Here is a 27,544-nt window from a genome sequence, read left to right on the forward strand (position 1 = left end):
CCCATTAGCTCTCATCTATATCCACCCTCATCATCATTTGGTGCCCATTCAAACCTTGACTGTAGCAAATTGAACAGGATTCTTATCACTGCTGAATGTTTCATTACCTCCAGCTCTCTGAGGGCGTTGTCACACTCCTTCTGGCCTGGAGCCTGCTGTGTGCACAGCGTGATCAGCTGGTTAATGCTGTCAGTCACAGCTCTGGAAACAAGAAGCAAAGTAACATGTCAGTCGCACGTGTGTGTGTGTGTGTGTGTGTGTGTGTGTGTGTGTGTGTGTGTGTGTGTGTGTGTGTGTGTGTGTGTGTGTGTGTGTGTGTGTGTGTGTACCTGGCTGCAGCAGCGAGCAGGTTCTTGGCGTTTGCTGCTGCAGGGTCCACAGACAGACTCTTGGCCGCCAGCAGCAGCTTGCTCGAGGCCATGGAGATGTTCTTCAGGTTGCCGATCACCTGCACCTGGTCGTCCTTTTTCTAAAACGGGAGATCACGATCGTCATTGACATGAACGGGCCATGGGACACGCGCGAGGGCGGCGCAGGACGCACCTGGGTGTGTCCGGCCATCTCGATGCCGGCGTCCAGGAACTCGTCGAAGTCTTGGCTGAACTTCCCGGAGGCCACGGCCAGTTGGCCGCTGGAGCCCCTGGAGGCGTGGACCACGTCGCCCGCCGACTGGTTCAGGTCCGCCGCCGTTTGGTTCAGGTCACTCTGGGCCTCCTGGAAGGACTTGGAGGCAGGAGGGATCTGGGCGGGGAACACAGAAGCAGAACGGGTCGGTTCCCTTGAACTGTGTCATTGGAGTTTGAGCGACGTGATCCGATTTTGGCCTCACGGTTTCAATCAGCAGCTTCTTGCTGGCCTCCCCGATGCTCTTGAGAGCAATGTCCACGTCCTTCTGGCCGGGGAGGCAGTTGACGCAGTTGTTCAGGGAGTGAGACACAGCCTTGGCCACCTGGTGAACAGAGCGGGTTCGAGGTCAAGCTACACGGCCTCCACGCGTGGAAGAGGCGACAGAGACTCAACGGCCTCACCTGCGCCAGCCTCTGCTGACTCTCGGCGTCTCCGGGAGAGACCAGCGCCTGCTTGGCCTCGTGAATGAGAAGCGCCGAGCCCTCCATGACGTCGCGGGCCGAGTCCAGCATACCAGTCGCTGCCCTGGGGTCGGTGGTGGAGGCGGCCACGCCGCGAGCGGCCTGGGCCAGAGTTTTGAGGGCCTGGGCCGTCTCCCTGGCTGCTATTCCTACACGAAGGGGAGACGTCAGCAGCAGGTTGATAAGGTTTTGATATCAGAGGGAGTTTGGTTCACGGGTCTCGCGAGGCACCGACCTGTGTAGTGTTCATTTCCTTGTGCAGCACAGGTGAGCAGCTGGGCCATGGAGGAGCCCACCGACTTAGAGGTGCTGCCCAGGTCCTGAGCGCACCTCTCCAGCTGAGAAGAGCAAAGGGAACGGCTGAAACAATAACCCACCAATCAAGTCAATCAGGACGTCGTCTACAGCGACTCTTACAGATTCTCCAGGCAGTGGCTTGAGCTGGGCGTTAGCGGCCGCCAGCTTGGCGTCCTGCAGCTCGCTCCTCAGGGTCTGGATGGCGGTGAGCGCCGAGTCGATCTCCATGGGGCCGCAGGCTTCGTGGGCCTGCAAAGAACAAAGCGGCGGCTCAGGTTCACACACACCGAGCGTCAGGATCCTCCACAGCCATTGGCTGTCGGGAGCAATGGACGGCGAGCGCTACCTTCTGTGCCGACGTCCTGAGCTCAGCCAGGCAGGTTGCCAGGTTCTTGGCACACTGGCCCAGCTGCATGGCTGCAGCCTGATCCGTCACGGTGGGAACGGACGACTTGGCCGAGGTCACCATCTTACTACCGGGCTGCAGGGGAACAAAAACAGGGGCACGTATTCAAACGCCGCCCCACGTCGGACAGCTTTCCAGCAGGGATTTCTCAAAGTGCCACATCACCAGCCGAAAAAGAGGTTACAGGCCTAATTTTAACAGCTCCCCACAAGACTGAAGCACTATTTATACTTTGTTTAGCCTGATTCCAAATGTAGTCTCACCTGCAGGAAGTTCTGGCTGGCGATGATGAGGGCGAGCTGCGCGCTGAGCTCCTCCGGCTTGGCCTGGCTGCCGCGCACGCCCTGGACGAGCTGCGGGATGTGGTCGGCCACGGCCTGCACACGGAGAACAGAGACGCCGTGAACAGAGGCGCCGTGAACAGAGGCGCCGTGAACAGAGACGAACAGAGACGCCGTGAACAGAGACGAACAGAGACGCCGTGAACAGGGACGCCGTAAACAGAGACGCCATGAACAGAGACGCCGTGAACAGAGACGCCGCTCACCTTGCAGCTCTGCACCAGCTGCTGGTGCGCCGCCGTGTTCTTGTTGGAGGCTGCGGCGTTCTGGGCGGCGGCGATGGTCTGAGTGGCTGCAGCTGCCGCTTGCTTGGCTGCGTTCTGAGGAGTGCGGACACAGAATCGCACCTTCACACGTGTGCTCGCGGGCGCTGCCTGCATGTTATGGGCTGAGCAGTCGGCCCATGACTCAAATGACCTTTGAGTTAAACGATTCAATTATTTCCCCACCCTGACATTCATTATCACATTGTTATATCTATTGTAACATCTGCTCCTGTAACCATGGCGACACGTTTAGCCGGATGCGGGCGCGTCGCTGACCTCCAGCCTGTTGATCAGCTTCTTCTTGATGGCGCTCTGAGCGGCGGCGTTGGTGGCCACGCGCAGCCCCTCCGCAGCCTCCCTCAGCCTCTGCTGCTGGTCCTCGTTCTCCGGGTAGGCAGCGGCCCCCTGAACACACACACACCATCATCATCATCATCACCACCTCAGGTGAGGGGGAGCCGTTGGGTTTTCCCTAGCCCTGCAGCAGAACCGGCAGCAGACACGCCCACGCGTCACAGCACGCAGAACGCGTGGGCTCACAATATTCCCAGATACGCGGCTCGTTGAAGCTGACGCACGCACTTAATCACCGCTCGGGCTCAGCCGCCGCAGCTCCTCCTCACTCACGCCGATCGTTTGTCGGTGCAATAAAGCATCTCGTCCCATGTTTCTGTGTCCGGGAGGTAAATTTAACTGGGTCCTGAGAAGAGCAATATCACTTAGAGGAAGCATTTGCTTAATTAACTGGGAACCTGGCGGCTTCATCTGCGTCGGCGGAGACGAGACGCATCGTTAAGGCGACGTTTGACCCACGGCGGCTGCAGCCACATCTCACCACGCACAGAGTCGGGGCTCAGCGAAGCTCCTTCGCATCCTCCGTACTGTAAATCACCAGCTTACGCCAAACACACAAGGCTGGAAAAGCAACTCAATTAATCTGTTACCAAGACAACAGTTGGCTCAGGTCACAGCCCTGAGTGATGTAGATGAATGTACAGCGGTGACGGCGCAGAGTTTGGCAACAAACCAGCTGGAGGGCGTCACTTGGATTCATGGCGAAAGTTATTAATATGAGCATGTGAAGCAGTGTAAAGAGGTAGTGAGACCGATGCAGAGAGAGCAGATAAATAGTCCAGATGGAACCAGAGGAAAGCTAAGCAGTCCACGCTGATGATAGGTTTCCACCAGGAGGTGGAGGAGGAGCTCCAGCAGAACCCTGATGCGCAGCCGTTCTCACCTTGGCGGCCTCCACCATCCTCGCCGTGGCGTCAGCCAGCAGCTTAGCCGCAGCCAGCAGCTTCTTTGAATTGTCCACGTCGATCTCGGCCTCAGCGTCCGACCTCATGGCGTTGACCAGGTCTGAGGTGGCCTGGGCCAGAACCCGAGCCTGCCGGACCATCTCCCCTGAGGAGGAACCGGGGACAAGGACAGTTACCGCTGGCTCTCTAGATGTGATAGAAATGAAAGCTGCGCATCAAAGTTAGAAATCAAACAGTGCAGAGCTGCTGAACACAGAGTTGCCTGCGTGTCGGGATCATAAACCAGCAGGCGGCTGCAGGAACCAAGGTGCCAATTTCTCACGCAGCTGGATTCCTGAGCAGGTGTAAATGAAACGAACCCCTGCAGACGCTCGTTAACAACAGTTGGGTGGAGGTACTCCATCTGTGGTGTTTTCCACTCGCACTGGAACGATTTGAAGAATTTGACTAATGAGGCAGGACAAAAGGGATGAGGAGGGAGTCAGCGTCTGTATTGTGTGTGTTAAATGGACCTGGCCCGGTTTGGAGGTAGGCTCGGATGACCGACGCCGGCGCTGATCTGCCAACACTCCACTACAAAAAGCATCGGGCTGTGTGCGTTTCCTCCTCTACACCTGAAAGCCAGGTGTGACACACGCCGACACCTCTGACGCCCGTTCAAAGGCTGCATCCGCGGCATGCGCCGTGTACTCGGGCCTCGGAGCAGCCAGCGGTTTTATTGGTCTGTCAGCTCCATCGATGTGTCGGCGCTGACTGTCTTTTCTGCTGTCAGCGTTACATCACTGTCAGCTTTTCTCCGCGGGGCTGACAGCGTCCATTCAAGCCCACCATCGTCAGTCTCTCTGAGCAGAAGATGGGATGAGTGAAGCCCAGAGACGCAGGACGACATCACCGCCTCCTCCTCATCTCTGCAGCGAAGCCGTTTGAGTAGATTAGACTCTTTGATGTCAGTGTTTAAGGTGTTTGGCTCCGGGTCAGGCGTGTCTGAAAGCTGTTGTTTTTAATCAATGAAAACAGGCTTAATGCTCCTCATGTCAAGCATCTGGGTTCAGATCCTCACCATTATTAGCTTTCCTATTTTAATCAGACTTAGGGGAAGATTCTTCAGTTTTACAGGATTTTGCATGATGAGAATTCAGGGAACCTACAGAATGAGGCAGATTTATTATGTGGTGACACTGAGCGTGTGGATGAAATTTCATGGTAATTCATTTAATAGGAGGCTGCTCCTCCTGGAGCTGTGCCCCAAGCAAACGGCGCTGAAGTCGAGGCGCTTTCCAAATGAAAACCAACTCTCCCTTAAATAGCAATTAACTCCTCCTTTAACCTAAGCACCACAGATAATTAGCTAATGAATTCTCATATTCATGCAGACGACGGCCCGGGACTCACCCGCGTCTCCCATGGAGCTGAAGATGCTCTCGGTCACGGTCATGATGGTGTCGGTGGCCTGGTCGTAGCGTCCGATGGGCTCGCCCCTGGACGTGTACTGGCGCACGTGTTGCAGGAGGTCTCCCAAGGACTGGCTCACCACGCTGGCTGCGGCGCTCACCTGCAGGACGAGCGGCGAGCATCCGCGTTAGCGCTAGGCCCGCTAGCGGCACCCCCCCCCCGTGGTGCTGCTAGCGCGAAGCCACTGACCTGCTTGAGGAGCTCCCCATCCTCCGTGGCGGAGAGACAGGCCTGGACGCAGCTCTCCACCGAGCGATCCACCAGCTTCCCGGCTTCAATTAACTGCTCCTGGCAAACCGGGGAGCTGATGGTGGGACTCACCACCTACAGCGCAGCAGCAGAGAGACGTGAGACACCGAGAGAAGGACGTCGTAGCTCTGCAGTTTAAACGGCTGCAAACTGAAATAAGCAAAATAAAGAAATGATGCCTGGAGTAAAGTAGGCTGATGTGATGCAACCAAACACGCCGCTGTAAGTGTCACATCACAAATCACATTTGACAGAACAGAGGAGGAGCACGGGAAGCTGCTTCTCAGACAGAGGTGAGGCTTTGCGTAGTGAACGCAGCCGCTCAGACTGGGAGCGCTCGCGCTAATTAGAGGCACGTGGGCCGAGCAGTTCACGGCGAGCACAGAGTACGCAACATCCTGAAATATTCATTCTCCCAAATAATGAGGACAACAGTAATAATCACCACCTGCAGAGAAACTGAAGGTTCTTCGCCCAATTGAAAAAACAGTTTCTACAAATTCGTACAAAAATCGAAACAAATGAGCAACGAAAGAGTAAATTGGGACTTCATGAACCTGCATTCAACTGAACAGCTTTAACTGAGACGTCTGACATAATAAAGTGCATCATTTGCAAGGATTTGCATAATAAACATGATAATAAACCATTAATTTAGCCAGAGCCAAGCACACATGGGTTACACTGGGTTCTGGGAAACCCGACGCTGGCCTCCAGTGGCAGAACCCTGCTGTACCTTTGCACACGCCACCAGCTGCGAGGTGGACAGGGCGCACTGCGTGGCCGCCGCAATGACCCGGTTCTGGAGCACGGTGTCCTCCGCCACCTGGGCCACGTTCTTGGCTTTCAGCACCAGCATGGCTGCAGCGTTGGCCACGGCTTTGGCCAGATTCATCAGGATGTCCTGAACAACAGGAGGAAGAGGGTCACTCAGCAACAGGACATGTGGAAGGTGAGGAAGCCAATCATCTGTGCTTTTGATTAAAAGGAGAGGCTCTGGAGCAGGACGATGAATGGAGCGGCGGCAGCGTTACCTGGAAGCGTTCGTCGGTTTCGTTCTCTCCGATCTGGCGCAGGAGGTCCCCGCTGGCCTGGCCGATGCTGCCGGCTGCTGTCAGCACCGTCTGTCTGGGCTGCAGGTACAGAGGAAACCCACCAGAGTGAGACTGCATCGTGTTGGATGTGGTAATGTGACCAGCACCGACAACAAACCACTGCAATATGGGCCGCTCCCGTGTCAGAACCAACAGGTCCAACAACCTGCTTAAAGCCTAGACTGGTCCCAGATTCACAGATTCGCCTGCCAGTCAGCTCGGTCTGAGCCCGAGATCCTCCTCAGGAGCGACTAGAACGACTCAGTTAGCGAGACAGTGGGGTAATTAGCGGAAGCTGCTGGAGCAGAGCTGCATCAGGAGGAGGCTGAGCCGAGAGCTGCTCCCTGGCAAAATTCATTATGTTTGGACACAACTAAACATTTGATTCTACACAAAACCTGGCATTTGGGAAAAAAAAAAGCCCAAACGGTGCGAAGCGTCCCCGCAGCGTTTGTCTCAGCCCTCGCTTTATTGTTATATCACCACTCCGACATGACAGGCGAGGAGAGCGGCTAACACGCGCTGCAGACCCACAGATGCCGAGGCGCTCCCTGACCCGCTCCCTGACCCGTTTTGACAGGACAGGGAGCAATTACGTGGGGGTGCGAGCGAGGCTCACCTCTCCCGACTCCGGCTCCACGGCCTTCAGCAGGTCCGACACGGCCCCTGCCAGCGTCCTGGCAGCCTTCATCAGGTCGTTGCCTCCTCCCACGTCGTCCTCCATGAGCGCAGCCAGCAGCTTCACGCCCTTTGACATCTCGGTCAGGTTGGACGAGATGGTGGTGATGGCGCAGCCCACCGCCGTGTAGTCTGTGTCCATGGGGTCGCCTGAGCGCAGGGAGAAGGACGGGATGAGAGGCAGTGGTGGAGCCACAGCAGTAACTGCTGTTACTGAAAATGACTGGTGATGATTGACAGGCCATTCAAACCAATGGGATGGACGCCTAAAGCTAAAGGTTCTGTACAAGATCATTTTAACAAATGCTTCAGTCGGACCGCGTTAACGTGCCCCCAACACTGACCCGCTGTGAGGTTCACCACGGAGGCGGTCCCTGCAGTGATGGCGTCAACCTGGGAGTGGATCTCGTGTTTGGACTCGTCCATCTTGTTCTGGATCCAGACCTTGGAGGCCTGGGCAGACGTCAGGTGGTCGGTTACATGGACGACTGCAGCGTAACAGTTTTATGTGTGATCAGCGATGATGAGCGCGAGTGTGTATGTGTAGCCGGTACCATGTCCTGCCCCAGCGGTGGCAGGTTGTCCACCTCCCCCAGGTCAATCTGGGCCTTCTGCACCGCCTGCATGCTGGTGTTGATGGTTCCCATCAGAGCCTGCTGCGCTGAGCTCTGCACAGGGGAAAGGATCGGCTGAGCCTCAAGGAGTCGCAGGGTTCGAGAAGCGGAGCAGCTGCTGTTCTTACCAGCGGCGGCATGTGTCCGCGGTGCATCTGACCCATCGTGATCTGCTGCTGGGCCGACGGCATGGTGCCCATGCTCAGCGACTCGGCGCCGATGGAGCCCGAGCGGATCACCCCGGGCAGCGCCACCGAGCCGTGTTCCGCCCGGCCCACGCGGTTGAACTGCTGCTGGAGGATGGTGGACCTGACGGGTCACAGACAGGCACGCGTCATCCCGTCACTTTTCTTACTGTAAAGGCTATTTCATGTTTTTTTTTGTGTCTTAGGCGCTACAACGTCATCAATTGGCACCAGCTGCTCGGTGAAAGTCCACTGTGGACAGATGAGCTAATGCGCATCCAATCAGGAAATGTCCTGATAGAGGCGTCGCTCGTCCGGAGCAGCAGAATTTCCTCACACAGCGATTATCTCCCAGGATAAAGTCGAGCCGAGGAAGTGCTCGTGTGGCAAAATGAGCCTCTGGGAGACGGATGCGTGAATGAGTGAGTGAGTGGAGGGCGGTGCCGAGGAGGAAATTGGAAAAAGGACCCGATCTGATGCTGAGTTTTCTTTAAGGATGATAAGTTGGGTTTGCTGGAAGGATGATGGTCATCTCAATATGAAGCCAAGGCGACATCTTTAATTAAATGCAGTGTTGCTCACAGCTTGTTCACATTATACTGGAGAAAAGCTGCCCATTCACTCATTCACTCACTTCTTTGGGGACACAGACTCCTCCAGCATGGTCGACTCCTCGTCGCCTTCCAGTCCAAAACGGTCCTTGCTTTGTTTCTGCAGGACAAACAGCCACCAGGTCTGTTACTGGAGCGAAACCGGTCCACCAGCTCCCGATGATTGCTCCCAGAGACAAACGCCTCACCTTTTTCAGGATGATGTCGATGTAGCCGGCGATGAGCTGCGAGATCTGCTCGCCCTCGGTGGTCTGCACAGAGTAGTAGCTCTCCTGGTACTCGCCAAAGTCCTGCCCACACACACACAGCCTCATCTTCAACATGCACTTCATACAGGTCTGAGAGGAAGCTAATCTCTGCCTGTGCTGTATCCAGGCTGAGGATTTACTGCGAGGATTATCGGGAATCCGTGAACCAACCAGTGGCTACGACACAATGCGCTGGGTGTCACCAAGCAGCTGCACAGTCAGAGCCACATACAGGAAGCGTGTCCGGCTTTATGCATGAGGTGTGCATCATCTGTACGCGGGTGCGAGGCCGCTCCTTGCTAATTTCTGAACAATTCGAACAAATGACCTCATACAAGACGATGCGTCCGCTGACTGGGAGCAAAGCATTTAACTAAATTAACAGCACGAGGAGACCGTGTTAACTCAATGGAGACAGGGAGTCTGGCAGATCTGCAAGATTAAATCCACGCTGCTCATCGACTCCGGTGCCGACACAAAGGAGACGTATTGACGAGGAGGACAAAGGAGTGAGCTCAATAACGGAGTGCCCACGTGGATCAGAGAGCGAGCGAGAGAGAGAGAGAGAGAGAGAGAGAGCAGCCAGGTCGGGGTCTCACCAGGGTGAAGCTCTTGGGGGACGCCGCCCACCTCTTCACGGTGGTCAGGGGCCACTCCTGCACCACGTCTTTGGTCTTCTCGTCCACTCTCATCACAGACTCTTTGGTGATGCCCAGCAGACGCGGCACCAGCTTGTTCTTGCTCTTCATCTTCTCCTGCGAGGCACAAACGCACAGCTTCTGTCAGAACGCCGCAGCTACTGAACCAGCGAAAACATCGCCCTGACGATCGAGTCGGTCGTGCTCCGTTCGTGTTTTACAGTATGAAGCCGGTTCTGAGAGTGACTGAAGCAGCTAAAACCCCCGAAATGGAACCGTTTCATCATCTATTTCATCTGTTCTTGTCTCATATTTGAAAGCTCTCTCTTGGCACAGCTTCGTTACATTGCGCTCACATTCATCAGTGGGATGACAGACGTCTGGAGAAGAGCACGGCAGCTTCAGAACCGACCCTGAAGCTCTAATTTAGCCGTCACAACGCTCGACTTCGCATCAGCGTTTGTTTAAAAGGAGAGAAACCGGTTAGTAATTAAAACGTCGCCTTTTTATCTGCCTGTCGAGCCGCAGCGACTAAACTCCGCTCGCTCTGATTCTTTATACTTCCCCTCACGTGGACGGAGAACGTGGGCCAGAACCAGAACCTCCTGGTACCACTTGGGTCCCGGGCTCCCGCTGGCATTAGAGCTGAGGCCCTGCAGACGAGGAGCCGCCACTGGCATGAAAGTGGCCAAAGCTCCTTCTGGCTTCAGAACATGAATGTTTGGCAAACGCCGTATTTTATTCTTCCATTTTCCATCGACAGTAATCGTCTCCTTTCCTTTCATTAAGGTCAAAACACAAACGGCACTCACAACATAAAAAGAAAAATAACAATTTTTGCAACAAATCAAAGACTCAGTGAATCTTTAGAGAAACATTAGTGTCGAACCAGGAAACGAGGCTTTGAGGAGTTTTAATCCATGAACACTCGTTTGCAGCTTTGACTCTTAAACTGCTCAACGCACAAAAAGCAGCGACGCGCTCGTGCGTCGTCATTATCCTCAAACTCTGCATCTGCCGCTGCCTTTTCACCAGCCGGATGCTGGAGCTCCGGGAGGTTCAGAGTTCAGGTGGACACACGCTCCCGGGCTCTGAGTGGCGCCTTCGGCTTCTTCATCCATTTAACAGCAGGCCCATAGAACTAATTTCACACTCAGCAGATGAAAGGCTCCACTCGCCCCCGTTCTAAAAAGGAGGAAACTTGGAGAAAGTGCAGGCGGCGAACTCCAGGCCGCGCTTCTTTAGCTTCTCGTGGGTGGATAATCTTTTCTTTGAATGAAACGCTGGCATTTCATTAAAATGTCACGTGTTGGTGAAAAAGCCCCACAGAGAAATGTCAGATTTGCATCTTACCTTGACCAGGAAGAAAGAGACTCCGTACGTCCGCAGGGACCGAGCCAGCTTCACGTACTTCACTTTGGCTTCAATCTCTGTCATTTCTCCACAGTTTTTATGTTCCTGCAGATTAGACAGCGCGGCATTAATGTAGCACAGTGAGAGATATTAAAACAAGCTGCGCTTTGACAGATAACACAATGTCAGCGCACCTGGAAAATCTTCTTCTCAGCTCCTCTCTGCTTTATATACTCTTTGGGTAGAAACTCTTTCAGGCTGAGAAAGAATCAAAACACCGGAGAAATGTAAGACGTGGGTCTATTTGTGCTTTTTTAACATTCAAGAGTCATAATGGATAAATCCAGAGGGACAGAGGAGGAATCGCTCACTCCAAGAATCCAGGTTTGTGCTTGTGCTCTATGTGACGTCCGAACTGGATCTGGGCCTGGATGCCCCCGAACTCGCCGGCCTTGTCGAAGGACACGGGGTGCGACCCGTTAAGAATGTCGTCTCGAGCCTGAAACACAGAACATCCCTCGTGTGGTCATGAGAGCAGCACCGCGCGGAGACAACGCTGGAGTCGACGCGGCAGTGATGCTCTGTCGCACAGAGGAGGGACCACCTGCACGTAAAGAAGGTTGAGCTGCACCGGGTCTCTGGAGTCCACGTTCTGATCCGAGTAGAAGAATTTGCGCCTGAGCAAAAGCGTCTCGTTCTCGTCCACCCCCTGCTCCCGGAAGGTTCTGCTGTGGTCCAGCCAGTTCACTGTGCACACAAAGCACCGCCTGTATCATCCACTGGATGATGCGACGGCACATCATAGAGTTTAGATTGACTCACGGTCATCGTCCGTGTGCAGCTTGGCCTTCAGCTTCTCCATCTTCCTCTCGTCTCGCAGCAGGGTCCGGTCCTTCTTCAGCGTGCCCATCCCGTCCTCCTTCTTCTCCTCCACCACCTCCTGGATCAGAGAGTACTCCTCGTAGTTTGTGATGCCTGCAGTCAATGGAGACAAGAAGCTCAAGTGAGTTGCAAATCAGGAAAGTCTTCATCCAAATGAATGCTAGTAATGAAGCCTGTACCGATTCTGCTGCATATGGTCACAAGCAGCTCCCCCACAGTTTTAGAGTCGTCCACCATGATGGTCTTAACAGCGCCGTCCAACATCTTGATTTTCTGAGGCCTCTGCTTCTTCTTGTATTCGAGGATGTCCTGCTCAAAGGCGACAGGAGAGAGAACGGAGACTGAGCCAATGAGGAAAAACTGAGAGAAAATCGGCGACAGCGGCCGAATGAACCCGCTGAGAAAACGATGTGAAGCCTCCAGCTTGGTGGAGCGAGTGGAGAATGCAGGCAGGTTAACGCCTGCTGCAGATTTGCTTCTGAACATTTGGTCACAGTCATGGCTTCCGCCTGCTTGATTTGCACAGTGGCAGCTACTTAGACCTGGTAGAATAAATACACATGCTGGAGCTTCAAGCTCAAATGTCTGCTGTTTGGAGGTTCTCTACTTCTATGACGGATGAAGGTAAGACGCATGTGTGATTGGGTGCAGTTCAAAGTAACTCGTGTGACTCACTTCCAGAGCGTGTGTGTGTGTGTGTGTGTGTGTGTGACCGTCACAGTCACCAGCAGGTGTTGGCGTCTGCTCACCCCATTGCGGAGCATATAATAGTCCAGTGTCCTTCCAGACTCCAGCCAGATGCCTTTCCTGGGGTCTTCGTCAGACAGAAACAGGCCGTAGTCGGAGGCTGAAAGCACAACGGTTTAAAAATCAGCTTCACACCGAGACGCCAGCGTCAAACCAGCGTCCGCCCACTCACCCTGTCCGGTCTGAGCCTCGGGGACCCTCTCTCGGATGATCCTGCAGGCATCGTAGACGGCCGTGGACGGCTCGAACTGCATGGTCTTCACCACGTTGCACTGGCGAACGCAGATCTTCAGCGACAGCGCCACCATCCTGGCAGGCGGAGCGGGCGGGGGCCGGAGCTATACCTGCACGGAGGAGAGCGGGTTCAGCGGGTGGCGCGAGTCCAGGAGGCCTGAAACCCGAGCTCGGCCGGCTCAAAGGCCGTGAAAAACCGGCCAGATGTTCTCACAGTCTTCACGTTTCTCTTAGAAACCAGAGCGGAATGTTAATGCGGCATTCATCAACTGTGACATCAGAGCCACGCTTGATGGAACAGGTAACGTCTCTGTTTTGGTGCTCGCACGCACTCTGCTCCGTCATAAACCAGGGGGTTTGATGAACCCATCTGGTTCCTGCAGCGTTCGAGGCCAAAGAACTAAAAGAAGCAAATCACGTCTAGAACTGAGGAGTCAAATCGCAGCTCTGCCTCCGTGACACAATGAGAGGATGACACTAAATTCATTACCATGCTTTATTACTCAGCTCAGCTTTACTGAGGCTTGTCATCAGAGGTTCCCTTTGTTCTTTAGCAGCGTTTAGGTTCATGTTAACACAGCAAGATCATTTTCAATAGAGAAGTTCCACAGGAGAACTGACAGCAGCCAGAGACAGAAGCTGCTGATTTAACAGCTTCTCTTTAACATTTCCTTCAGCGGAGACCAAACGCAGAGAAAAAACACCGGAGGAGTGTGATTTACAATCGTCAGGGGAACAGAAACAAACATGTTAAATAAATGATAAAGGTACAACACAACTACATTCAAAACACGGTTCTCCTATCAATAAATAAAAAGGTGCTGAGGGTTGAAATCTACATCAAAGTATGAAGATGGACGTTCGAGTTCAATGCTACTGTGATTGAGAGTCAGCGACCTCGTCAACGCAGCTCCTCCTGTCAGAGACCGACAGGAACACAGGGCTGCTCTGTGCGTTGGGGTCAAAGGTCAGAGGTCAGCCGGGGCCACTGCCGGAGCACATGCGTGGCCCCTCGGCCGCCCCGGTGGCTCCCGACCAGAAGAATCTGGCTCTTATGTGTGATGTGTTCGCGTACAGGGGCGAGTGTGTGTCCGGCCCCTCTGCAGCTTCGTGGAGACGTTTAAGGTCGTGCCACCAGCTAACGGGCCGTTCGCGCCCACGTAGCGGCGAGTCCGACCACATTTCAGGCCGTCGGCTTTGAAGACGAGCTTCTGGGGAAATGAAAACACATTTCTGACCTTAATAACAGCTTCTATTGGTGCTTTCTGTGTCGTGTAGTCTGTAAATGAGTCCCAGTTATTGCTTTGGGCTCTCATTCAGTCAGTGGAGCATCTCCACATCGACGCCAAACACACAGAGAACAAACACCCTCCCAGAGTCAGACCAGGTTCATGGTCATGGTCAGTCGTCTCTCCGATGGTCAGAACTCCAAACGATCAGCCCCTGAAGCTTATCCAACAAGTGGAAGCAACAAAGGTGTCTTTGTTGAAGCGCCCATGAGCCCGAGGCTGATTTACGAGTAAATAAATGCAGTTCTGAAATACTACAAACTGTGTATTGTTGTCGAAAACCACAAAGCATCCATGTCAGGGACGCGTTGTTCTGCTGTGATTAGATCGCACTCTGGAGCCTCGGTGGCCTGTTCCTACACCAGCGAAACCACACAAATCATATAATATTCCTCTTTCAGCCTGTAATCGCTGCAGCATCGGCGTCTGCCAGACAAACAGCAGGCAGGAAGACGAGATAAGGGGAAGCAGAGACGACGGCGGATGATCAACCCCTAACACGATGAGGCCTCTATCGCCGGCGACCATTTTGTGCCGCGTCACGGCGTCGGCCCCGAGGCGCCTTTTCATTTCACTGCGATCGTGGTTGTAATGTGAAACCAGCGGGTCCACGCGGTTCGGCTCTAACCAACATCTGGCCCGCGATTGGCGAACGGTTGAGGACGGGCGGCGATGGAGGAAAAGGCACAACGGTCGCACGGGAACCAAACCCTGAAACTGGACGCTCCTCTGTGACGTCGTTGCTGGATGCGGTTACAGGTGAAACCTGCTGTTCTCGGCTGGAGAGGATCTGTTCAAACACATCAAACGCTCGCCGTTGGAGCCTCTGCATCATAAGCGTCTATAAATAAGTCACCTGACAAAAGTCAAAGAGTCAGTGGAAACAACATCCGTGATCCTACAATAGTGTCACATTTAAAAATCCTTTTGAGAACAGAGTGACGTGAACATTTACACCATGTTTGAAAAGCAAAGATGATTTTAGGCATTAGAACAAATCTGCTCTGACCTGTTTGATGGAAACACTGTGGCTTGTTTACGCGTGTGAAGCCTGCTGAGCTTCGTCAATGTAAATCTAGTGTGATTTATAAAAATACGTTTGTAGCCACTTTCATCAACAGTTCAATTTATAACATGTTCTAAAATCCATCTTTTTAACTCATCACATTTCCTTCCCCTCGTAAAGCCTCTAGAAGTCATTAGACCGGCTCTAAATCAAGCGTGGGAATACGGCTCCAGCCTGCAAACACAGAAACACGGCACCTCAAGATCTGATGCAATTCAACAGCAGCTCTCAGCGTTCAGGAACATTCAAGCCCCGTGTTTTCAGTAAACATGAAGTAGTTCAGCCCAAAGAAGGTGGAAACAGAAGCTGAACCAGTCAGCTGGTAGAGTTTCACTGAGCTGCACGGAAAAGCGAGGCAAAGCGGAGAACGGGGACGGACGAAGCATCACTCAAAGTGAGTCACGCCTCCAGACAAAGCAGCGCCGCCTTCACGTGCTGCGTCTTCCACAGTAAACTGCCACTTCACACCCGTCTCCTGTGCGTTTGTCCGTCTGCCTCGTTCAGCCGTCGGCCTCATGCACAGGACCGTCGGTCTGCAGCTTCCCGCTGCTAATGCACCGACTGCATCGTGCCGGTTCCGTCTGTGGATCCAGACCATCACGGATCACGTGTTGCTCTGCGGTCTGAGGCTGTGGGTTAAGCTGCAGGACGATTAAGCTTTGGACAGTTGGTGTCCATCAGCTACTCAGGGACACGACCTTATGTCCAGAAAATGGAGGCAGTGAAAAAAGGTTGTGATTCTCCAGAATTCGATTTCATTTACAGAAAAAAAAAAAAACAGCAGCCAGACAAAAGCTCATGAGATAAAGGAGGGCGAGCACAGAGCATGTCGCTATTGTTCAATAGATCAATGAGGCAGAGCAGCGCCTGCTGGGAACACGGGCCCTGTTACAGTAACATGGCCTCTAATCCAATAATAGAACAGCCCACAGGTCGAGCAGCCAAGCAGCGCTCTGGACCAGGCAACACGATCAACGTTTAGCCAGAGCCCGCCGGTGCCCTAGTTCTGCTCCCAGAACCAACCCGGACCCACACGTCTGTTTGGGTTCAGCCACTTGTTGCCTTTAGCAGATAAACGGTGGCTGCATCCTGCGCAAATACAGGACCATGCAGCATATCGCATGACCGAGGCCTTGAATCTGACGCCCCTTGGAGATGAGGTGAGGAGGAAGAGGAGGAGGACGAAGAGGAGGGAAATTCAACCTACCGACACGGTTCAGCTCCACACACACACACACACACACACACACACACACACACACACACACACACACACACACACACACACACACACACATACACACACACAGGGTCCTGCTGTGTGATGCTTCCTCATCGTTATGAGGGGGGACTCATCTGCTCCAGAAGCTTGTTCCCCATCATCATCATCCATCTACTCCACACCACACACACTGCTGCTGAATAATAATTAGAGCATGCTATGCTTCATTATGCTGAGCTTCATCATCACCAGCCTAAGTAAGTTTTTATAAGAGGAATTTATTTATTCAGTCCTCCTCTGCTTCACGTTGACCACTCCAGTGCGGTTAATGCAAAGATGAGACCTCATGAGTCGTAGAGTTACTAAATAAAACCTGCTCCTGGGAAACGGCATCATCTCCACGTTTAAGGAAATGCGTCTGCTGAAATGACGGCCGATGATTTGTTTTTGGCGAGTCACGCTCCAAATGCTGGCAAACTTCTCATTTGTCTCCATCTGACTTTTAAACTCTGTCTGAAACAACCCATTACCAGAAAGAATATAAGCATGAGGTGGTGAAGTTGGACCCGCATCCCCACCGTGAACTTTATTGGCATCATAATCCATTTTTAATTAAAGTGTTAGTTAATTCAAATAGAACATAATACTCTGCTCACTAAATAAAAACAGGCTAAATAGTCCTGACGACTGTTTATTTAAGCTGAGCAAGAGAAAAAGTTTGCAGGACGTAATCAGCACCAGCCAACACGACTCTGGGGCAACGAACGCCTGTAAATACTCTATAAGGTCCCATAGAGTCAAGCTTCATGCAGGAGAAGAAGGAGAACCTGCTTCAGAGCAAATGAAACCTGAGACCAATGCTTCATCTTCAGTAAAATCACAGCGTCACATCTGGATCCACACGGTGCTCAGTTACTAAACAATCACACATAATTTGTCCTTAAATGTCTAGTGACTATTACTCACCATGAGCCATTTTCAAACTGTTTACCAGCTAGGAGCCAGCGTCTTCATCATCATCATCGTCATCATCGTGTCATTTCCAAACCAAACATGCGACACTCCCTCCGTCTGCTCATTAGGCAAAACCTGAGCTGATCTAAAGCTCGGCCTCAGCCACACGGGAGGGAGCCGAGCGGTTCAGAGTGAGGTCACGGTCCTCCAGCAGGCGGGAGGCCGGGAGCCTGAGCTCCACAGTGAGCAGCCGGCAACCATTGGTCCGAGTCGAGCAGAGCTTGCACACGTATGAGCGACAAAGACACAAAGTCTGAGGTGACGCCAGCGCAGGTGATCACTGAAACCGGTCCATCCAGCACTATTCATCACAGACAGCAGCTCTGACAGAAACCTGAGTCTGGGATCAGACGCAGTAACTCTGCCATCGGGCCCCAGGTCACAGACAGCGAGTGACATCATCCGACCAGAGCGACCACAGACTGGCTCCGGTCTGTCCAGAGAGCGCATCCCACACTTTGCCTTTCGTACGGACAGAGAATGCCGCATTCTCCGACAACTCAACCCGAGGAGGTGTTTAAAATAGTGGTTGCCATGGTTACGTGGCGTGTAAGGCATGAGAATGAGAACTTCAGAGTTCAACTGGTATTTGTTTCGCTCCGCGCTGGTGGATTAACGACGGGCAGCAGCGATATTCAGCATCAAACAAACCACCACGATGCACTCGTGCTTTTAACGCACAGCTCAGGTCCCATAAACCACCCAACATAAGTTCTTTGGCCTTAATGAAGCATCATTTGCACAGGTTCAGACTAAAACATTATATTGTGTAAATATAATATATAATGGTTTTGTCGTTCCTCAATAATATTAAGAATAATAAGAGATAAGGTGACAGCGGCCCGTCAGTCAAAAACACTAGTGAGACCGAGAGCCGAGGAAACAGACGTCAGACCAGCCTGCTGGTAACGCATGGTGACTCACTGGGGCCAGTGGTTCCCAGCACTCAACCCTCAGACCTGGACCAGCTGTGACTCACACCGGTCGTGGGTCATCAGCACAGACGTTTCTCTGCTCCGGTCACAGCTGCCGCTTGAAGCCGAACCGTGTGGAAAAGTTGTGATGGTAAAACGTAATAAACCTGCTTCCAGATGCCATAAAGACAGACACAAACATGAGGCGCTTCCAGTTAAATGTCTCCAAACAGAAACCGACTGTTAATGAATGACAGAGTTAGGTTTGCAGCTGCCAATCAGCAGCAAAGCTCCTCGGCTTTGCAGCTTGTGTGGACACACGTTTCCAGCAGAAACCTCCAGTGGGGCCTGGTCCATCCACCGTGCAGGACCACCACCACCCGCGCCTTCAGACTACGCGAAAGTCTGGGTTTCATTAAAGCCGACGTATCGGCATTAGAGCTCATTAATAGAAAACTCCAAACGACGCTGGTCTGTGGAACGGAGCCGGCTGCACCAGATGCTTCCCTTTAATTGCCCTCTGCACGCTGCTCATTGACTCAGCTTGATTATTGTATGCAGCCACCGAGCGATGCAGCACTTTATTGACTTCCATTAAATATGTAAAAGCAATCAGCAGTTTCTTTTAAGGCCTCAGGAGACACGGAGCGGCAGGTTCAACCCAGGTACAGGTGGTACAGTACCTGCTGGGTAAACACAGAGCAGGAGGACAAGCCTGCCTCCGAACCTATGGATCAGTTCTACAGACGGCAGGTTTACGCTGCAGCCGAGAGTGAATCATAGAGGATGATAAACACAAGCGCTGTAGCGGCTGCGTCATTCAGCAGCATCAGCAGGGAAGTCCGGTCCAACCCATGAGGCCTACGTTCACGGAACCACCGGCCAGGAGGATAGTCTGCATCTGCAGGGCAGCATTTCATGCATGCGAAGTGATGGGAATGTAGCTGGGATTTTGCTTTTGTTGATGCTGAACTCGCTGGACTGATGATGTGAGTTGACTGTGATGATGCAGGGGCTCGTTCTCGTTCCTTCTCTGCACATTCGTGAGCTTCTTACCTTATTGCTGAGGGAAACGCAGCCTCGGGGTCCGCTGGTCTTCACAGCTGAAAGGAGAAACGGTGGACAAAATGAGTGTTTACAGGTTCACGTACATGGGAGTGCATCCCACGTAGCTGCTGCTGCTCCATGAGGATCTCCAGGCAGAAAACGCTGAGGGCTTTATTTTTAGATAAGTGTAACAGGCTAAGCCATATGTGGCGGCGAACGAGCATGAGGACACTCATGGCAAAAAGAAAAAACAAGGCTGTGGAAAAGACGGGACAATTACAGCAGAGATAAGTAGAATTATGCAAATTCTCCAGCGTGTGCTCAGAAATATTGGCGTTCCATGACCCGAAGCAGAGCGGCACTGAGCCCGGATGGAACCAGAGCGAGCACTGGCGTAAACAGCGTCTCTTCCTCCAGGTCCACTGCTCAGGGACAATGCAGGAAAAAGTGAAAGAACACGGAATTAAACAAACCCTGTGGTTTCAAATGGCAGATTTGTCGACTATCGGCACATTCTGAGATAATGAATCAAGTGGCAGCTGCAGGTCTGATGGCGGTGACAGCTTACAGCAGCCATAAAGCAGGTGTGATGCTCTCCATCCATTAATTAATTAGTTTTAAAAAGCAGTAAAAAAAACAACATGATTTAAGTTTACAAATTCCCCGCAGAAGATTGATGAGCACGACGACAACTAAACTGCGTCCCGATGGGCAGTTCGGCTCCGTGCACCTGTCCAGGCCCGAGCAGCTCGGTGCCGTCAGCCAGAGGTAATGAGCTGGGCTGCATCCGCCGCCCTGACAGGCCGGAGACTGATGGGGACGCGTGAAAGACACTGGAGGTGGATCAGTGGAGGGAAAAGCAGCCGCTGCGCTCTTCGCCCGGGGCGGGGGGGGGGGGGGGGGGGGGGTTGCATCAGCGGCTCCACTCTGCCTCAACTTGGAACCGCACAGAGTGTCCAACACAGAGCAGCAGAGTCATCATTTACGCCGGCAGCTTCTGTCGGGTTTGGTCATCGTCGTAGCAACCGTGTCGATGGGAACCATCGAACTTTTCTTTGATCACCAACAATATGAAACCTGCTCATTTTCCAACCATCAACTTTGGTTGAAAATAAGCCTACTTTTTACAGTATAATCCAACTAAATTAGTTATTCTGGTCAGTTATTCCGGTGTGAAACACTGGTTGAACTGGTTTGAAGCGTTACGTTAATGCCTACTGTGACCTGCCGTGTTTATACTCCCTGTTAATAAGCAGTTATTGTGGAGCTAAATAGCAGCGTCTCCTGTTGTAATAAACCCTCGTCACTACTTCAGAGGAAAACTTTCAAGCAGATCAAACAAGGACACAAAAGCTGTGAAATCCCCCGGAAAGCAGTGAAAATAAAGTGAGAACACGAAGCTTTCTGCCTCCTGGAAAATGATCACGAGCCCCTGAATTAAACAAAACGTGCTTAAAGAGTGGAGAAAAGCTCATCTCACGCAGTCGGAGACATCTGCATTCCTGTAATTCTTCTCTCTCGGCCTGAGGGGGTTTGCTTTGAGAAACGTTCAACGTGCTTAGTTCAGGAAACACCACCCGGGGCTTCAGGCGTCGCACACAACAGTAGCAACTGGGCCTGAAACCAAAATTACCTCCCGGCGTATTTTATTAGATTAACTGGATTAGACAGGAAACATGTGGAACGAGGCGAGCGGGGAAACGCAGGGGCACAACGTGCCACCGGGGACCGCATTGTTGCGTCTGTCCTGCGCGTTCATTATTCACACAGCGACGGCTCAGACAGTGAGGTGCCTGGGAAACACCCAGAGCGTCCTCAACATCGGAACAGCTGCAAAAACGCCCAGCGGGCGACGGCGACGGCAGCAACTGGGACACGCAGCATCTCCAGCACCAAGGTCAAAGCCCTTAAGCCCTCATCAAGCTCACTGGAGCTTCTTATCATCCGAGATCCATCCAAATCGCTCCTTGGTGTCTATAATTTAATTAGTGTGGCTCTTCTCCACTCGCGCAACCGACATCATGCCGATACGGTGCCGTCTTCTAGTTGTCAACAGCCGAGGATTTAAAGTCACTGACCAACGCCCACTAATTGTCTACAGTCTTCCCCCACTCACATAGATAAGTAGCAGGCTCAGATATGCAATTAGCTAAATGGGTCCATGGGATCATGGGGGGGGGGGGGGGGGGGGGCTAGTGTGGTGGGTTCTCTGTATTCAGCATCTCTCTCAGCAGGGGCTACTCGTCTACAAACTCACTCACTCATCATGTAAGGGAATGAGGAGGAGCCTTGAACATCCTGTCCTTGCTCCCACCTGAGCAGGTAACGTGAGGCTGCAGCCTCTCCCTCAGCGGAGGCAGGAGGCGACTGGTGCTGGCTGTCTGGGGCCTTAGTCCAGATGTTCTGGAGCCTGGAGTTCCAGGCTTTGGGTTTGTTCCTCTCTCTCATCTGTGTGAATATGGTTTGTGTATCGGAGCTGATTGTGAAGCTGAATATCCATCAACCATCACACGTCGCCCCCCCCCGTTGCTCCTACGGTTCAACCTCTCACCGACTCAGAGTTGGCCCAAAACTGACATACTGATACTGATACACACTGCAAAAGAAAACTAAAAACACACACAGAGAACCGATGAAGGTAGGTTTGACAACACAGAAACACTATTTAGAAAAAAGAAAGACAGAACACAAGGACACAAATGCTTTAAGGAACATTTTATCTCAACAACCAGCCTAATGAGTTGCTATAGCAACAAGTGTCCCTGTCAGGCTCGTCTCTTATAAAAGCTGGGAACCAGTACTTTGGACATGATTTGTGTGTTTCCATGCACTAAAAAGTGAAATATACTTCAGATTCACTTCCAATCGCAGAGAAAACATGACAAAGTTTGTCTCACTTTGCAGTTAAAGGTAAAGGAATGTGAATTGTGGACTATTCATCTGTCCCTCAGGCTGAATCATGATTAATAAACTAATAGTTTCCATCCTGACAAACCTCCTGCGCTCACACTTAACACCCACACACTGTTTCAGTGCATGTCTCCTAAACGAATAAATGGCTGATGTCACCGTGGGCAAAAACTGGCTAATGACACAGTAAATATTCCCTTGGGCTCATGTAGAGCAAGGAGGGGTCGGGTTTGGTTTCACTGGGGTTTTCCCTTTTTTCCCCTTTGGGGGGGGCACATCTGGAGAACAGCTGTTACCCTGCATCTCTCTCACACACACACACACACACACACACACACACACACACACACACACACACACACACACACACACACACACACACACACACACACACACACACACACACACACACACACACACACACACACACACACACACACACACACACACACACGTTCTTTTTTCTATACAAGGCAACAGTTGGACCCTCTCTCAGGCCGGAGAGTCTCAGTGATGAGTCCGGCCCATCCACAGACGTGAAGGGGAGGGAACAGCCAATTCAATTACACAGTCCCTCGTCCCAGCTCCATGAATGGAAGCGAACCCATCCAGCCAAGTGGGGGGTCGGGGTCCGCCAGCCAATGTGTTTATGTTTGCCGTTTACATGTGCTTTACACTTGCTTTACAGTGGGAACAGGCCTCTGCGTGGCAGACAACTGGCGTCTTATTTTTATACCACAAGGTCAGGAGAGACAGGCCCAGGAATGAGACGGAGGCAGTGGAAGGCCGGACACCAAAGACACGAGATCAACTGAGCCCAATAGAAAGTTTCTAGTAAATAAACAGCTGCTCCACAGTAAAAGCACATCCACAGTCAACGTTCACTGCTGATTTAATTACAGAAAAGTTGAGGATCATTTTGTAGAGGAACTGAATCTACTGATCATAAAACCAACCCATCTTCTGTTCACATACGTCATGTTTGCACATTTTGAGGCATCTGTCAGTTTAACTGACTTTATTTATCCTCATTGCGCCCAAGTCAGATTTTATTGGTGCATTAAAGTTACTCATCAACCGGCCGCCGTCGTCCTCCTCCATCAGACCTGAGGTCAGTGAGGCCGACACATCGAACCAGGACGGCCCAACTGAGCCTCCTCCCACAGGCGCTGATGACAGCACACATGCCATCGCAGCAAGTGAAAGCGGGGCGGCTGATTTGGTGCCGACGCTGAACCCGTCCCGACAGTTAACCCGGGAAAAGTGCACAGCAAGCATCGGAAGCGAGCGCGTCTTTTACGAGCCACAATAAATCATCAAAGCCCAGATTCAGCGGCGCTGTCTCAGCCTGGCGGTGCTGCAGATTAGGACTGACCGGCCCACTTCATGAGCTACTGACCTAATCTTCTTTAGCATCTCAGCCGTGGAGATATGGGAATCCTCTAATCCGCTCGCTGGGTGGACAGCTGCGAGCGGACATTTAACGGTCCGACGCTGTATCTGCGGCCGCTTTGGCCTTCGAGACCCAGTTTAGTGAGCAGTCCTGTGGATTGGCACATATTTTAATTGGGATACGCTCGGCTCCGCTGCCGCTTATCTTTGCCATTAGGTGATGCAGTTGAGCCGGTTTAAACGGATGAGTGCCTGTAGATGTGACACTCTGGTAAAGCCTTTATGAACAGTCACACACACACACACACACACACACACACACACACACACACACACACACACACACACACACACACACACACACACACACACACACACACACACACACACACACACACACACACACACACACACACACACACACACACACACACACACTACCAGGCGAGGTTGATGTGGACGACTCCAGGCAGGTAAGCGGAGCAGCGGGCGGGGGAACCAATTAAAAGGCAGCCCAGTGGCAGGGAAATTCTTGGGGGCAGTAAAAGGAGAAGAAAAACATGACACGGGAGGTAAAGTGCCCCACAGGCCTCCAGCCGCCTATTGTGAGCGAACAATCCCGCCTGTTCTCTGCTCGCCGTCTGCAAAGTGAAAGCCTGGCCCCTTGCTTGTCAGGTCTATTGTTAGGAGCAGGCAGGGGCCGCTCCCAATACACCTCATTCACATGAAATACTCGGCATTGTTAGGGAGTCAGTTGGCGGAGGCAGACGCCCAGGAAAGGGGGGGGGGGGGGGGGGGTTCAGACTGTTGACATGGCAAACTTGACTTGGCCATTTTTGAGTGCAAATGGAGCAGCGTCTACCTGCGAAGGGAAGCGTCCCGTTTGGTTCAACATCCCTCATTCACGTCGCCGCTCCGAACAGCGAATACGAAGGTCGGCGGAGCCGTTTCAGATCATCGCAAATCACCCAGCGGTCCGCTTTTCAGACCCACGCCGGGAAAAAAACAGCCTCTACGTGTCACGGTGACGGCGTTAACATTCTGCGCCATCAACGCGCGGCCTCTCATCCGCTCACCAGATGTGCGCTGCTGATTTACAGCCATCTGTGTGACTGGTGCAGCCCAGGTGCCTGACACGCTCGCCGGCCTCGGGGCAGAGGAGGAGAGGTGGCACATAGGGGGGGGGGGGGGGGCTTCCTGCAAGGTCAGCAGACTGCGGCTCAGTCCTGAGCAGCTCGTCTTTCAGCAGAGACCCCACCACAGCTGTCCTCTCCTTCCTTCCCTCTCCTGCGGTTCACACGCTGGCATGCCGAGCGCCAGCTCCGTCAATCATGTACCTGCCGCCCTCCATCTGTCAGTCATGGGCAACAAATAGGACGCCTCCGTCTGTAAAGACCAGAACCCACGTATGCACAGAGGTATTAGCACCTGGGTCTGATGCATTGGCCGCGTGATGCTACGTGGCGTCTGGAGCCTACGCTTTAATGTGGGACCAAACAAAAACTACACCCAGTGCCTCTGTGTCCAGTTCCACCTCAGAGAGAGATCAAAATCTACCCCCCCCCCCCATCTGCCACTTGTAACTGGCATTAAAACAGCAGCGGCGCGTGTTGCCAATGCACAAACAGCGCCGCATGAACCTCCCCTCAAGAGCGTCCGGCGATAAATCCCCCACCTGGTGCTCGCACAGCGGCCCGGCGGGCGCACACAATAGCGGAAACAAGCGGGTCCAGCGGCGGAACCGAGCTCGGAGGGAGAGACGGCGTTCTGGCGTGTCGCTGAGGAGGTGAAATCATTTCCCCGGGGGTGAGTGCTCTGCGGCGGGGAGATAAGCCAGCGCAGGGAGGACAAGGCCGGCATTCTCCCTGAATCCACCACACAAAGCGCCCGAGTCCATCTAAAGAGAGGAATCTGACAATGCAGCGTTTGTGCCTCCGCCAGCTGGAGAACAAGCTCCCCACAGACGGGATGCTCCGAAACGCTGGGCGCACCAACTTTAAGCTCCCAAGATTACTATAAACAACCTGATTCTAAATTGGCAAAGCAGAAACCACCGACACTGGATTATCGCAATTCAATTCAAACCGGGCTAGAAGTGATTAAGCAGCTGTTCGCAGGCAGCCAAATCCTGCGTTTATTAATCCTACAACAACTGGCTGCAACCTCCAAATGGCTGCACCTGCGTGGACGGACGGGGAGGCCTCGGTGGAAGCATCTCCGCGTGACGTCACCACGAGGCGGAAAACGAGCCGCGACGCACGAACTCCACAGCGCTCCTGTCTGCGCTCTCGTGCTCCGCCCCCCCCCCCCCCCCCCCGCCTGGCCGCGCTCCCGTGTGCGCTCCCCAACTAGTAAACAAAGAACGCGTTCCCTTATATAGCTCTGTTCAGCCGCCGCCGTCGGCGCCGGGCGCGAGCGGGTCGGCGGCCGTTGTACATTAAGGGGCCACTTAAAGGCCTATTTCTGGAGCCGTCCATCGGATCGTGTCGGGTTCGATGCTTCTGAGAGAAGCAGAGTCGGCAAAACACACACGGGAGTGGACTACTCCCATTTTATTACTAGAATAATGATAGTCTTTGGGATCAGTGTGTGAGCGCAGCCTCATCCTGCCTGTGTTAAAACATTCGCACCTGGTGGTGAACGCACCGTGTGCTCCGTCAACACGCACTTTGGACCCGGATACCACAAAAAGAGAGAGAGGTCGATGCCGCTCAGAGAACGGGAGGCGTCTGGACGCTGGATCCTTCAAGTCATGGTTTTCACTTATCAGACCAAACACTGAGCCTCAGATTTACGCTGAATTTTGGATTTTGGAGTTTGCAGGTCAGGTGACGTTCAGTAAGTTTAGGTCTGAGGAAAATAACTGCACAGAGTGTGTCTCACTATTAGTGATCAGGAGGGAGGATATGGGGACAGTCTGTAAACAGGTTCTGAGGTTGGGGGCCATTTTGGATCCAGTTACAAGTCAGGAAAATACCATGACTCACTTCAAGCTTTGACGCTACAGCGTTGCATTATGGGAAGTGTTTGATCTAGTTGTAGAAGCAATGACAGCGAAGATTAAAGGAAACCGTCAGGTGCCTTCATGGACGGGTCTGGCTTCATTCAAACTTAATAACTACACCAAGCCATTAATTGATTCAGGAAATGCACCAAGCGCCAAATGCCAACGAGCAGGAAGTCCGTGATGCAGCCGTACACGCTGCGGGCGCCGCCCCGCTCCCCGCCATCTGCTCCGTCCGAGCGCTCCGTCCTGCCTCTGCAGCCCTGGGGCCACTTCGGTCCCCCTGCCTTATACAGCGGGGGTGACTCCCCGTGCGAGCTGGCCGCCAAATATTTGCAACAAGAATTTGTCCTTATGCGGAGCGCTAAGAATAGCCGTCCCGGGCTGCAGGAGGGCTGAGGAGGAGCAGGGGGATGCGGCTCCAGCACTCCCGGAATGTTGACCCGGCCCCGCTGGACAAAGCCGCGAGCTGCTCCGCGGTCACTTCCTGGGGGAATTCCAACGCGGGATCACTTTCACCAACATCATCGAGGACGGAAATAAAATTGATGATTTGACACAAATGTTGAAATTTGTCAACAAACAAACAAACGCGTTTGGTAATGAGGCTGACGTTTCCTATTCCCCCGATGACTCCTGCTGGTCATCGGGGGGAAGCAAACCAGCAACCTCCCTGTGTGTAACAGAGAGGCCTCGGTCACCTTTAGGCAGCTTCTCCATTTCTTCTTTACTTCAGTAACATCAAACCTGTGTGCGTGTGTGTGTGTGTGTGTGTGTGTGTGTGTGTGTGTGTGTGTGTGTGTGTGTGTGTGTGTGTGTGTGTGTGTGTGTGTGTGTGTGTGTGTGTGTGCGTGTGTGGCACCAATCGGCCAGTCCATGGGTCCCAGAGCAGCAGACCCCTGATCGGGTTACAATCCTGCCCTGGCGACTAGGAGGCATGAGCCTGGAGGTGGCAACCATGGCAGCAGGGATGCAGTCCAGTAATAGCCGAGGAGCTCAGCCGCAACCCGAGACGCGCTTCAGAGCCGATCGTCTTCCAGCTCA

At 52.9% G+C, this 27,544-nt stretch overlaps 1 protein-coding gene across 2 annotated transcripts in view; it reads right to left on the minus strand.

The window, feature by feature from the left end:
• Window positions 1-27,544, minus strand: part of tln2a (talin 2a) — a 43,170-nt gene that overhangs the window by 12,165 nt on the left and 3,461 nt on the right. Inside the window, exons 2-33 of one of the 2 annotated variants that reach the window (XM_029143716.3) lie at window positions 19,204-19,250; window positions 12,581-12,752; window positions 12,411-12,508; window positions 11,841-11,970; window positions 11,602-11,754; window positions 11,384-11,526; window positions 11,151-11,278; window positions 10,974-11,037; window positions 10,780-10,884; window positions 9,388-9,543; window positions 8,729-8,830; window positions 8,564-8,640; window positions 7,873-8,053; window positions 7,685-7,798; window positions 7,475-7,583; window positions 7,072-7,280; window positions 6,393-6,491; window positions 6,095-6,262; window positions 5,299-5,433; window positions 5,050-5,209; window positions 3,636-3,802; window positions 2,675-2,803; window positions 2,339-2,452; window positions 2,055-2,168; window positions 1,732-1,866; window positions 1,506-1,634; window positions 1,324-1,426; window positions 1,029-1,237; window positions 830-949; window positions 544-741; window positions 330-469; window positions 108-201 (exon numbers count right to left, since the gene is read on the minus strand). In XM_029143716.3, the coding sequence (XP_028999549.1) occupies window positions 108-201; window positions 330-469; window positions 544-741; window positions 830-949; window positions 1,029-1,237; window positions 1,324-1,426; window positions 1,506-1,634; window positions 1,732-1,866; window positions 2,055-2,168; window positions 2,339-2,452; window positions 2,675-2,803; window positions 3,636-3,802; window positions 5,050-5,209; window positions 5,299-5,433; window positions 6,095-6,262; window positions 6,393-6,491; window positions 7,072-7,280; window positions 7,475-7,583; window positions 7,685-7,798; window positions 7,873-8,053; window positions 8,564-8,640; window positions 8,729-8,830; window positions 9,388-9,543; window positions 10,780-10,884; window positions 10,974-11,037; window positions 11,151-11,278; window positions 11,384-11,526; window positions 11,602-11,754; window positions 11,841-11,970; window positions 12,411-12,508; window positions 12,581-12,716 (4,119 nt within the window). In that variant the 5' untranslated portion in view covers window positions 12,717-12,752; window positions 19,204-19,250. The remainder of the gene's footprint in view (window positions 1-107; window positions 202-329; window positions 470-543; window positions 742-829; window positions 950-1,028; window positions 1,238-1,323; window positions 1,427-1,505; window positions 1,635-1,731; window positions 1,867-2,054; window positions 2,169-2,338; window positions 2,453-2,674; window positions 2,804-3,635; window positions 3,803-5,049; window positions 5,210-5,298; window positions 5,434-6,094; window positions 6,263-6,392; window positions 6,492-7,071; window positions 7,281-7,474; window positions 7,584-7,684; window positions 7,799-7,872; window positions 8,054-8,563; window positions 8,641-8,728; window positions 8,831-9,387; window positions 9,544-10,779; window positions 10,885-10,973; window positions 11,038-11,150; window positions 11,279-11,383; window positions 11,527-11,601; window positions 11,755-11,840; window positions 11,971-12,410; window positions 12,509-12,580; window positions 12,753-19,203; window positions 19,251-27,544) is intronic. The other variant, XM_055507312.1, reaches the window with a different exon arrangement.

The sequence above is a fragment of the Betta splendens genome, chromosome 3 (genome assembly GCF_900634795.4).
Source record: "Betta splendens chromosome 3, fBetSpl5.4, whole genome shotgun sequence".
Lineage (NCBI taxonomy): Eukaryota > Metazoa > Chordata > Actinopteri > Anabantiformes > Osphronemidae > Betta > Betta splendens.